This window comes from Peromyscus maniculatus, chromosome 15, assembly GCF_049852395.1.
Source record: "Peromyscus maniculatus bairdii isolate BWxNUB_F1_BW_parent chromosome 15, HU_Pman_BW_mat_3.1, whole genome shotgun sequence".
NCBI lineage: Eukaryota > Metazoa > Chordata > Mammalia > Rodentia > Cricetidae > Peromyscus > Peromyscus maniculatus.
In genome coordinates, this window is record NC_134866.1 from 31,245,470 (window position 1) to 31,258,984 (window position 13,515).

At 42.1% G+C, this 13,515-nt stretch overlaps 1 protein-coding gene across 13 annotated transcripts in view; it reads right to left on the reverse strand.

The window, feature by feature from the left end:
• Cplane1 (ciliogenesis and planar polarity effector complex subunit 1) overlaps nt 1–13,515 on the reverse strand; it is a 97,705-nt gene that overhangs the window by 52,011 nt on the left and 32,179 nt on the right. For all 13 annotated transcript variants that reach the window (XM_076551816.1, XM_076551815.1, XM_076551817.1 and 10 more), the window contains 7 exons: nt 12,458–12,596; nt 10,197–10,306; nt 9,889–10,047; nt 8,883–8,991; nt 6,130–6,421; nt 2,716–3,652; nt 171–319 (listed from right to left, as the gene is read on the reverse strand). In XM_076551816.1, coding sequence (XP_076407931.1) covers nt 171–319; nt 2,716–3,652; nt 6,130–6,421; nt 8,883–8,991; nt 9,889–10,047; nt 10,197–10,306; nt 12,458–12,596 — 1,895 coding nt within the window. The remainder of the gene's footprint in view (nt 1–170; nt 320–2,715; nt 3,653–6,129; nt 6,422–8,882; nt 8,992–9,888; nt 10,048–10,196; nt 10,307–12,457; nt 12,597–13,515) is intronic.

Consider the following 13,515-nt stretch of genomic DNA (forward strand, 5'->3'; position numbering starts at 1 on the left):
GATCAATATGGAAGAAACCTAGTTAACAAGGAGCTGTCCAAGTACTTCAGGAGGCTTACTCTCTGTTCCTCTAGTGCAAAGAAATGCTCGTTCCTTTCCTTTGTAAGAGCTCAAGCCCTCCTCTTAAGCCAGCAGACTTTATTGAAAAGGAGGTGCACACAGCCACTTACCTCCAGACGCTCTGACAGCGTTCATCCTGGTTGTTCCTCCCCTCGGTTCCAGCCTGAGCTGCCACTGCAGCTGGGCAGTCGTCGTCGTCGTCATTAGCGTCGCTCTCCTCGGGCGCCACTGGACAGTCAGTGGAATGATCCTCCAGCACCTGAAGAAAACCACTTACAGAATTCTGTATGGAGTGTTGAACCGCCTTTTAAAAGCAGACTTTTAAATCATTCCTACGTTTTATAGAACTGATTGATTCTTTTATACGTTCATTAAGTATTTACTACATTTGTACAGCCAATTATTTGTTTTTAGAAGCAATGGTCAATTCTTCAGTCTACCTGGAAAAAGTAAATCTGACTTCCTAAACAAAGCACAGAAATCATAGCACTTGGCAGGCATAAGCAGGTGGATCTCTGAGGTTGAGGCCAGCCTGGCCTACAATGAGTTACAGGACAGCCAGGGCTACACAGAAAAACCCTGTCTCAAAACAAACAAACAAACAAAAACCCCTACTCTTCCACATATGTAAGCTATAACAACTCTGTTTGGGGGCCATAAAACAACAGTAGTGAATACTGGATGCACTCATTTCCCTGCCTGCCATTTTAATGACATGTGGGAGCTGGGGAGGTAGCTCTGTCCTCCGGTCCCTTGCCACGTAAGCAAAGGACCCAAGTGTGATCCCTAGAACTCATGTAACAAAGCCAGGTGTGATGTAATCCCTGCTGTGGGCAGGCAGAGGGAATCCCTGAGTTCCCTGGCCAGCCAGCCAATCTTCCCAGCAAGTTCCAGGCAAGTGAGAGACACTGTCTGAAAAAACTAGATGGACAGCACTTGAGAAATGACATCTGACTCAGGCCTCTGTGCATGTGTGCACGCATAAACACAGACTAAAAGATACTTGGTAATTACAGAGTGTTAAAAACATGCATCTAAAAATACAAGTGCTGGGGTTAGAGAGATGGCTCAGTTGTTAGAAGCACAATTATAATCAATAGTAAGAAGCTCTGAGCGATTATTTTATAAGCAGCTGCAGGACTAGGTGAGATGCCTCTGGCCACACAACCTTTTCGGTCTCAAGAATGTAAGTAAAAACATCCCCTAGTATATTTGATGAAAACTTCAGTAATAAATGCCTGGTCACCTGGCCCCTTATATCAACTAACACGTGAAACTTACAAGAGAAAAAATACAAATGTAATTGAAGGGACTCTGGCCAGCCTGAGTGTGGCCAGCATGGCTCCAGCAGGCCTTGCCCTTCTCCCCCATCCCCTCTGCCTGCTAAAGACTACATTCCTAAGCTAGCCTCCAAGGTGTGTTTCCTTCTTTGGCCACTTCCTCCTCCTGAGGCTGACTACCAAAGTCCAGCAATCAGAAGCCCCCTTTGGTTCACCTAATTAACACGCCCAATTAAAATTAAACACCTCATCCCAACACGGGTTTTCCCCCTTTACCTTTATAAACCTCCATTTGCCTATGGGCCGGCCATGTCTGTCTCCCCTCTATCCAGAGGCTGTCCTTTGTCCCTCCAGGACAAATACCCCTGCCCCCTTTCGCTGTACCCCTCCTCTTCTCCCTCTTCCCCTATCTTCTGTACCACCACACTCTAGCCTATTCTAACCCAGACTTCCCTTCTTCTCTTAAAAATCACACCTGCACGGTCATTTGCTGCTGTGTTCTGCCTGAGTCAGAAAGCAGCCACTTTCACGGTTCTTTCTCGCTTAATAAAGGAGCTCTCTGTGAAAACAGGTGAAGTTTGGGTGTGGTTTGTGCCTAATCCAGGGTCCGGGAGGGAGCTCACACTGTTTGGGAGTCTCCTTCAGCAATAGCATTTATCTGATTGCAGGGGGGCGGGGCAGTTGTTTTGAGACAGGGTTTCTCTATGTAGTTTTGGTGCCTGCCCTGGATCTCGCTCTGTAGCCCAGGCTGGCCTCTAACTCACAGAGATCTGCCTGCCTCTGCCTCCTGAGTAATGGGATTAAAAGCGTGCGCCACCACCACCCGGCTCTTATTTGTTTTGTTGTTTTTTTGGGTTTTTTTTTTCAAAACAAGGTTTCTCTGCATAGCTTTGCGCCTTTCCTGGAGCTCACTTGGTAGCCCAGACTGGCCTCGAACTCAGAGAGATCCGCCTGGCTCTGCCTCCCCAGTGCTGGGATTAAAGGCGTGCACCGCCGCCGCCGCCGCCGCCGCCGCCGCCGCCACCACCACCACCACCCCCCACCCCACCCCCACCCCCCGGCTTGTTTGTTTTTTGAGACAAGATTTCTCTGTGTATCCCTGGTTGTCCTGGAACTCTTGCTATAGACCAGGCTGGCCTGGGACTCAGATCCACCTGCCTCTGCCTCCCGAGTGCTAGGATTAAAGGTGTGTGCCACCACTGACCAGGCCACTGTCCTTTTATTAAAGAACGAAAGGAATCTCTTTAAGAAAAGAGTATACAGAGTATAATCAACACTGTCATTAATTTTCTTTAATAGATTTTTTTAAAGTGCAAACAAGTTTTCAACTAGAAGGGTACTTGCTCCATTTGTAGCAAGTGGCTGACGTAATTACCTTAGTAAGGCTGTTTTCTGCCTTACGTGCGGCACGGTAGGGTTGCTCCAGAAGCCAGAACGAGGTAAGAATGGCAGCTGCAGAAGTTTTGACACGGATTACTGGACTGTATTTGCAGGATGACTGAGTGACTCCAGAGTCACAGAGGAGTCTTCGGTCAGACCACCGCACCATCCACTCCACCAGTCTCCCGACAGGGCCGAACATGTTCTCAAGTGCCGGAGGAAGGTCGTCCTGGGGGCTGGCCGCACTGCACTCAACTGCTCGGAAACCGTATCCCCCAGTTTCAACGGACTTGGGAATCCAAAAGGAGTGCCTTGACGGTCTCCGCCTTACAGGCTTCTCTCCTTTGTCATCTTGAGTTCTATAAAGTGGCTTCTGCTTTAAGCCAAACAATCCCGCCTTTCTTTCACTTTTCGGGACTTCAGGTGGAGGGTTCTCTGAAGTGCTCGCTGACTGGTTACCTGGGCCTGGAGCTGAAAGTGCCTGGCTTTCTAAATTTGGGGTATGCACGCTGTTTAGAGAGAACAGTTTTTCACATTCGTGTGACTCAGGAACAACAGCGAAGCAAGACCCAGCTCTAAACACATTCTCGCTTCTGGTTTTGCTCTGGTGTCGTTTTAATGTTGTGTGCACATCAAAAAGTAAAGAGTTAAGCTCATGTTCTCTAAGGTGCCCAGAAAAACTTGTCAAAAATGGAATGCCAGGATCACTGGAACAAAGGTCTCTTTCAAGAACATAACTCAAGAAGAGCTCAAGGAAGTTAATATATTCATCATCATCACGCTCAAATTCCCAAACACCAACTGTAGGAAGTGCTTTTTTCCCTAACATTTCATGATCTTCTTTCTTTTGGGAGCCTTCTTTCTGATTACATGTTTTCTTTTTATCACTGGGCTTACCAGCCAATGTCAATTCCATATGACTTGGGGCATGTCTATGGTTAAAAAAAAAAGAAGAACAAGATAAACTTAACCATTGTTTATTAAAATTGATCTTAAAAGGTTTTAAAAACATTTTCTGTATTGACCAAGTCATGTATCTTTTTTTGTGTTTCAATTCCCTATCTTTCAGAAGCATGATGAACTAACATGCTCTCTATGGAGCGGACAATTCTATAAGGTCAAAAGGACAGGGGCTGGAGAGATGGCCCCGCAGTTCAGAGCACTCGCTGCTCTTCCAGAGGACCCGGGTGTGGCTCCTGCCACCCATGTCGGGCAGCTCAAAACTCTTTGTAACTTCAGTTTCAGGAGATCAAATGCTTTCTTCTTATCTCCATAGGAACCAGGCACATGCCTTGTACACATACATACACATGAAGTAAAAATAACTATTTTTAAAAGTACACTATACAAAGGGAAACTAGGCATTAAAAGAAATTGAAGTGTTAAATTCACAGAAAAAGTTCACTATCGAGAGAGAACAGGAGTCTGGGAAGAGGGCTCAGTGGGTAAAGGCACTTGCTGCTGCCAAGCCTGAGCTTGATCCTGAAATCCACACAGCGGAAGGAGAGAGCGGATTCTCTCAACTTGTCCTCTGACCTCCACAGGAATGTCATGACATGTGCTTACCCCCATACACCAGAAATACACACACATACACACATACACGCACGCACGCACGCACGCACGCGCACACACACGCACAAATAAATAAATATAAATATAAAAATCATGAAAGTTCATTCAGAAGGTAAAAACAGTCCTCTAATAAAAAATTCAGAAAATCAAAGTCAACAAAAATCACAAGCCACCAATATGCATCTAGTGTTCCATGCTTCTCTTTCCACTGCCTCTTTCAATCCCGACCCACCTACAGTGTAAACAAGTAGCATAATTTCTTAAGTTCCACTACATAAACGCTTAGAGTCTTTTCAGACAACAGTCTGAACACATAGCTGCTATGAAACCTGTTGACAGGCACCTTAGCTATCAGGCGCAATTGTCAAGTGACTTTTCAGTGCAGTTGTTAGATTCTCAGATGTCTCAGTATGAGAAAAGCTGTGAGGCACCTGGGCCCAGGTGAATGCATGTCTGCTTACCCAGAATGCCCCAAGCAGCCTGCAAAGTATGCCTATGTGTGCAAGCACAGCTGTTTTGTTAAACAAGCACACTATTAAAATGTCATTAGGTTCAAGTATGTTTGGATAGATATGATAATTTAACTCCAGATGAAAGTTATTATTGATGATATAGCTTTTAAGTCACAAGAGGACATATTGCATTGTAGTCACCAGGATCTTAATCAAAAGGAAACCCAATGCCTTAACTCACAGGCTTGTACAACAAGCAAGAATTTATGAACAAGTTCTAAAGATAAGTGTGCAAGTTCCCTGGGGGTCCTCAAACATAACGTGGCTAACCCAATCACATCCAACTACAGGTGGGTACCCCTCACCTGAAAATCTGGAGACCAGAAGTGTTTTGAGTGTAACTGGGGCTTTTTTTTTGGGGGGGGGGGGGATGATACTGGCAATTATATAATGAGATATCTTGGGGCTAAGGCACAAGAATGGTAGTTTAGTGATATAACAATTATCTGTAATGTTCAAGGGCCTGGATTCTAGCTCCAGCACTAAAAACAAAACAAACGCAATCTTCATTTAAATTTCAAATAATCCCATAATTCTTATACCTAGTGGCCTAAAGGAAAGTCTATATAGTATCTTAGTGTGCCTCCATTTTTACTTTGACCTGTCATGGGCATGAATTTTCAACTTTCACTATTTTACTGGATTTTTAAGCTGAATTTCACATTTTAGGCTTTTATTTTTTTATTTTTTTATTTTTTTGGTTTTTCAAGACAGGGTTTCTCTGTGTAGCTTTGCGCCTTTCCTGGGACTCACTTGGTAGCCCAGGCTGGCCTCGAACTCACAGAGATCCGCCTGCCTCTGCCTCCCGAGTGCTGGGATTAAAGGTGTGCGCCACCACCACCCGGCTACATTTTAGGTTTTTAAATTAAGTATGTTCAACTTGTATTTAAATCTAAAGATTAAGCTGGGCATGGTGGTTAGGCCTTTAATCCTAGCACTAACGATGCAGAGGCAGGCAGATCTCTGAGTTCGAGTCCTGGTAGGGCTACATAATAAGATCCTGTCTCAAAACACACACACACACACACACACACACACACACACACTAAATCTAAAGATTATTAAAAAAATAAAGAACTCAAAGTCCTCAATTGAACTGTCTATCCATTTGATTAATATCTTAGATGACAAAATCATTCTATAATCTCAGTAATATTTACAATGAATTCTTAAGTTTATAAACTTGTAATGCCCCTGTGAGAACAGAGGTTGGCATTTATCTACTTTTTATATTGCTGAGGTTTCTGGATTGAAAATCAGCTCTTCACTTGCACTCTCTTCCAGGAGGAGTGGGCAATTGTACTAGGGGCTCCCAGGTATACCTTTGATAAAAGTGTATCCAAGTTTTTTCTTCAAAGGACACGGTTTCGGAGAACGTATCTGCATCACTGTGCACCAGGGAGCTGCCCAGTTCTGTGAGTGTGCTTCTGCTCCAACTAGTCCCCAGGGAGAACCTATCAGAAGCTGGAGCAGCATCTGGCTTCTCCTCTTCCTCTGGTTCCCAGATGTTCATCTCAGCAGCACCTATGTTCCTCTGCACACGTTTCAGGGCTTTCACCCTCACTTTATGGACAGAACGCATGACCACAGACATCAGTTCCTCAGTCTGAGGACCTAGGGAAAAAAGAACCAAAGACCTTAGGGGTCATCAAAATGTTTCAACTCACGATTTAAGGCCAGGCACAGTAGTAGTACATGCCTGTAATCCCAGCACCCAGGGGGCAGAGTCGGGAGGATCAGAACAGGTTCTGGCCAGCCTTGTCTACACAATAAGTTCCAGACCATCCACAGCTGCATAGCAAAGCTGTATCAAAGGAAGGAAAGAAGGGAGGTAAGAAGGAGATGAATGGATGGAAGGAAGGAAGGGAGGGAGGGAAGAAGGGAGATGGAAGGGAGGGGGAAGAGAGGGAGGAAGAGAAGGATCTAATTCTGTCAGGGGACATAGAATTAAACTACTAAGGCTTATTTCCACATTCTTACAGATTATATTTTTTAGTATTTGTTGGAAAGCTATGAACCATTAAAAAACACAAACAAAAAACAGGACTGCAGAAGCTGAATAAGGTCCATTAAGGAACAAGAAAAGGGAAAGAACTGAGATTTCCCCTCTCCCCTTTTTAAAAAGTGGATCCTCAGGGAAAAGAACTTTTGGGTAAGTCAAGTGTGGAAATGTGCACCTGTGCATCTTATACCAACTCAGGAGGCTAGGCCGGAGGATTACAAGTCAGACTAGAAACCAACCAAGCAACCAACCAACCAACCCACCCCCAGCACAGCTGAACAAGGTACTTCCGATGCAGGTGTAATGGATGTTAGTATGACTCTCTGAAAGCTTCTGAAGCACTCCTTCACCCTGACGGCCCGACTCACAGGCTGTCCAAGCCACAGACAGGCACCAATCCCATCTCTGTGTGCTTGCATCCCTCCGTGAGAAGCTACTATGTGAAGACAGCCGAGGCTGCTGGTACAGAACACCAAATCAGCCTACGTAAGGTTGATGACAAAGAGAAATTAAGGGGTAGGAAAGTCTCTGCAAAACTGGTTTAGAGGAAGAGCCCAATAAAATGACTGGTTGCAGCTGTGTAGCAGGTAAGGACTACAGCAAAAAATCTCAGGCCATGGTATCATTGTAAAGAACCTCAATGCAAGAAACAAGCAAATAGGGGCTGGAGAGATGGCACAAAGGATAAAAGCAGTGGCTGCTCTCCCAGAGGTCCTGAGTTCAATTCCCAGTAACCACATGGTGGCTCACAACCATCCTCAATGAGATCTGGTGCCCTCTTCTGGCCTGCAGGCACACATGCAGGTAGAACACGTATACATAATAAATAAATCTTTAAAAATTAAAATATAATAAAAGCAGCCTCATTTTCTTAAAAAAGAGATACAATTATGAATAAATAATGACAAAGAATATTTTCTATTCCTAGTGAAAGGGAAAAAAGAAAGTTTTTTTTTTTTTTAAGCAGGAATTAAGGCTTTCTTATTACACGTAATGAGAAATAATAGCGAGGTTAAGGTTTCCAAGATTGTCTATTAAAAAGTTAAGCATTATTAATACACAGAGGATATTTTAGAAGATAGAAGTATCAAGAAATATGTAAGTACAACTGCACAGGGCACAACTCAAAGTACACAGCAGGCTGTACTTCTGGAAAGGAGAGGAAAGAAGACATTTAAGATTCATGACTGCTGTACTTTGGTGGTGGAGCACGAGCAAGAGGCCGAGAGGCTCCGGGTCTGTTCTCCATCATGGCAAAGAGAAGGAAAGGAGGAGGAGAGAGGTGGAATGGTAGGTTTTATGTTCTATACATTTTGCCACAATAAAAAAATGAGGACATCTTGAATGTACAGGATAAAATCAGAAACATAAATAACTTGAAGCAAAGAAAAGAAACACTAGTTTTCAATAAACACATGAAGTATGCAAAGACCATATGCTCTATTTCATTTCATTTTTCAGGTGAAATTCTGCTGTGTCGACCAGGATGGTTTTGAAAGCATGGACTCCCCACAGGGCATCCTAGACTATCTGCTCATTTTATATCTGTCTCTTTCCTTGTTTAATCCTCTCTCAATACATATTGATCAAGTAGGTAATAGAATAACCTTTTTGCTTCTAAATAAGGAAATGAGGCCTAGAGAGATTGAGCAACGTGCCTAAGACATAATTACCAACAGAGCTATAACATGAAGTCAGCTCCATCTAGCAACAGACCAACATTAGCTCTGCAGTGGGGTAATGCATCCACATTCTCATTCTCCACCATTAGGAAGACGCAGAAATTCAGGTACCTAGGGGGCAGGCGGCAGATACTTTAAAAACAAGAGCATCGTGGAGCTCAAGAGACCACTCAGCAGTAAAGAGCATCTGCTGCTCTTCCAGAGGACCAGGTTCAGTTCCCAGCATGCAATTCAGGCAATTCAGTTTCCTGTAACTCCAACTCTAGGGGAACTGAGGTCTCCAAAGGCACTTGCACACACATGGCATACACACATAAATAAAAATAAATCCCTAAAAAAAAAAAGAGCATCTTCAACAATGTATCCATTAAACATGAGAAATAGCAAATACCTTTTACAACACCATGTCTGAGTCTCTGCTGAAGAGAGTGGTATTTTTCTCTTAAAGGAACCCTTATGGCCTCCGGATTGGGAAATGCTTTCACAAAAATTTCTGCTACCTTCAGAAAAAAAAATAATGTTTTATGAGCAACATCAGTCTTTTTCTTTTTAATCCTTCAAACAGTTTAAATCAAAACATAAATGTCTACTTAATAATCTTTTGATGCTCAACAAAGCTACCAAAAATCAGCATGGGTTTTCTTTCTTCCTCTTTTATTATATTTTAAAGCATTTGACAAAATTATGTATTCAAGGTATAGGATGTAATGATCTAATATATAATTCACATTGAGTATCTTAGCCAAACTAGCATGTCAATCACCAAACATAGTAATCACCATATGTGTGCACATACACTCTAAGAACACTTAAGATTTCCTTTATCAAATTTCAGGTAAATCATAGCATATCATTAACTAAAGTTTCCACGCTGTACACTAGCTCCTAGAACTGATTTACATTAGAAATGCAAATTTGGATCCTTAAGTCAACATCTCCTCATCCCCTCCACTTTAAAAAAACAAAACAAAACAAAACAAGAAATGGTTTATTTTTCTCTATGCACTTAGAACTAACATAAAAAAATATCTACTGTGGAAAAAAATACATTGAAATGGATCTGAGAGAGATCAGTCCATTAGCTACGGAACTGCTGTTCCAAGAAAAGGGAAGACTTGAGAAGAGAGGACGATGACTTAGAGAGGGATGACATGACCCCTTTTCACCATACTCCCAACACCCCTACTTCCACACACCCCTAGCCCTGGGTCTACCGTTCTGCTCTCTGCTTCCACGAGCGTTAGTCCACCTGTGAGATCATACCTGTCTTTCTGAACCTGGAGGATATTATGCAAAGTGCTATCAGTCAGACAGGAAAAGGCAACACTATCCCTAACTAAAACAGAAATCCCTTAGGTCTATGATTCAGATTTAGTTTATTTTTACCAACACATTACCTTCCTGATTGGTGGCAGTTCTCCAATAAGGCTCAAAATTAAATCCTGAATAAGTTCTTCCACATTAAAAAACCGAGAAAACGGCAGCATTCTACAGGCCCATTCCAGTGCATGAAAACAGTGCTCAACCACACAAGAATCAAATTCCACTTCGAGGTCCTATGTGGATATGGAGAAGATTGTCTTTTCAGTTTACATGGACAGATCAGAATGAGTTCAAGAGAATACTGTACTACAAAGGGTAATCTCTTCTGTTAAGCAATAATTTTCCAAGTAAGGTTTATTTCTATCCTTGAACTGATAAATACCTTTTCTACCTTCACATTTTCTCTTGCCTTCTGATACTGCCTGCAACTGTATGATAATTTATCCCGGATATGCAACATCCAGCACAAAGCACAAAGCTCTCTGAAGCACCCTAAAAACACAAACGGAAAAGAAAAGTATGTGTTACAGCTGCAGGTTATTTGTTTTCAAAATAAATGCCTTTATTCTGATGGTTATCAAAGACAACTATGGGGCAGGGTAGACAGTTCAATGAGTACAGTGCTTCCTGCTCTGCAAATGTGAGGATCGGAGTCCGGCCCAGGGCACCCATGCCAATTCTGGGAAAGTGTGGCACCACACTGTAACCCTAGCACTTAAGAGGTGGATGGGATGGGCAGTGGTGGAGCACACCTTTAATCCCAGCACTTGGGAGGCAGAGGCAGGCGGATCTCTGTGAGTTCAAGGCCAGCCTGGTCTACAGAGCGAGTTCCTGGACAGCCAGAACTGTTACACAGAGAAACCCTGTCTAAAAAAACAACAAAAAGAGGTGAGATGGAAGCTCCCAAAGGTGGCTAGCTAGACTAACCAAATCAAGGAGCTCTGGAATCAATTGAGGCACCTCAGTGTATCAGGTGGAGAGTGATCAAGAAAGATACCTGATGTTAACCTCTGGCTTCCACACACATACACATGCTTGCATGCATGCACACATAAATATGTAAATATGAATATACACATTCACATGCCAAAACAACAAAACCAAAAGTGTGTTCATTGGAAACATATTCATATAAAAGTCATGGAGATCCTTCTAGAATTTTAATATATATTATTCTAGAATATTTTATAAATATCAGTTGCATAATGATATGAAAACAAGTTTACAGAGTAAATGATTTAATCTATTTACTTCTGATTTACTTGCCTTATAAATTCATAGTATATTGTAGATATTTTTCAATTCCAACACAAACTCCATATTGTATATTAGTCAGAATATCACTTATTTTTATAGTACTAAGAATTGAACCCAGGGCCTCATACCTGGCAGGCAAATTTCTAACTGTGCATGTTCCACAGGCTTTCATGCAAGAGTCAGTTCTTTTTCTACCATGTGGGTTCCAGGGATTGAATTTAGGTTGTCAGATGAGGCTGCAAGCACCTTAACCTGACGAGCCATTACACAGGCCCAGAATACTAATTTATTGAAAAGGTCATAAGGCCTGTGGGCATGGCTGTTCTCAGACCTGGCCCTGAGTTTTACTCCTAATGCTACAACACACACACACACACACACACACACACACACACACACACACACACACACATACACATACACACATACACACACACACACACTTTCTCTCTATGTCTTCCAAAGTTCCCTTTAGGCCTGTCAAACATATAACTGAACACAAATTATGAACTAGAAATTAATTTACAAAAGAAAATGCAGACAAAGAACTAAATGGATAACATACTTAGTCGTAAGAAAAACATCTTGATGTTTTTGCGTGGGATGGTGGTACACATGTGTAACACCAGGCCTCAGAAGACTATGATAAGAGGATCATGAGCTCAAGGCTATCCTGGGATATGTGGCATGAGAGTCTATCTCAAAACACAAAATCAAATAAAGACATATCAAAACAAAACTATCTGAGGGAGATGTTAGTTCAAAAACAAGGGTTTATTAACATACAGCTGACAGGTTTTTTGTCATCAAATAAAATTTGGCATATTACTTCAAGAGATAAGAGATGATTAAATTCATTAACTCAGAAAATATACTTCTGAGACTCTAAGGAAACATTTTAAAATACAAACAGAATCAATATGCCAGGGGCAACTTAATGTCTGCTAATAAAAGTCATAAAAAATAATTCATACTAATGTATAAAACATAGGAAAAGCCTACATAGAATAGGTTAAGTCAGGAAACGAAGTTGGTTCATCCATACGGACAGGTTCAAAGCCTGCCCACTTAACAGTGTGGCAGTTAGTGTATCTTCACTGCAAAAGAATGACTATAAGAAAGACCTTCTTGAGTGCTCAAATTCCAAATTTAAACAAGGAAGCAACAATTGTCACAATTTGTTTTATATCATGAAATTTTAATGTACTACCATACACATACAGCATCTACAGACATACATGTCAGAGTGTCTAAGTGTAAACCCTAAGTAGAGTACCAAAGAGCAAATGAGAGTCAAGAGCTTGGAAACGTTCCCAGACCAAGTGAAAAGCACATTACAGTTCCTATGCAGCTGCGCTCTAACCGAGTAGCTCATTTCTGACAAACCTAGTGCTTTGATGGAAACTTCATCAAGCCTGTGGTCTCCAGCTGCTCCAGGTCTGAAGAATGCTATCCCTCCTTTACAGTAGTTAAGTAAGGATTCGGGGAAAGAGCTAAGTGAAGGCAGAGATCCCTTCAATCGAATCTGAAAAGAATGAGAGAATATGTTAATCATCAGTAGTAAACAAGCTTTACAGGAAACTACAAGACAAGGAAGACAAGAAAACCCACACAGAACATAAGCGGCATCGGTCCTCTGCTACAGCATCAGCAGACTGCAGTGAGCTGCACTCAGAGACTCAGCTCACAGATGTAACTCAGCGTTCATTCACTACATTCTATCTGAAAAGAAAAAGGTGCCAAACCGTTTGCATGGTCTTGTCACTCAGTTCTCCTATATTCATCTCTGTCTTTCCCTACAGTTATGAGCAAGAAAATATTTAAATCTCATCTGAAATTAACTGTGCAGTACCTAAAACAAACAAACAAAAAACCTTCTTAACTGGGTGGTGTTGGTGTACACCTTTGATCCCAGCACTTGGGAAGCAGAGGCAGGCGGATCTCTGTGAGTTTGAGATCATTCTGGTCTACAAATAGTGAGTTCCAGGACAGTCAGGGCTGCACAGGGAAACCCTGTCTCAAAAACAAACAAACAAACAAAACTCTTACTTACATATATAACTTTCAAAAAGTGAATCTACAAATGAGAGAAATGGAAAGTCATCAATTGACAAGTCCTAAAAAGCAATGACTCTAGGAAAGGACTATCGACAAAATGCCAAACTAGAAAAGAAGTTGATGGGTTGACGGAGAACTTGATGCAAGGTCTGACATGACCCAAATTCCTTAAGCTATTTCACTTTTAAAACTGTGGGGCCACAGCCAAGTACATGATAGTTACAAAGGATTCTTTCCAAGAAGATCTGAGCCCGAAAATACTCAAAACTTCTGTAGCTCGGTGGGTAGATATCAACGAGTTTCCAGGAAATCATTGGGATGAACAAGTTGAATGGCATTAAATGAAGAAATGTGAAGAAAGGATCACAAGTGCAGAGTTCGGTACA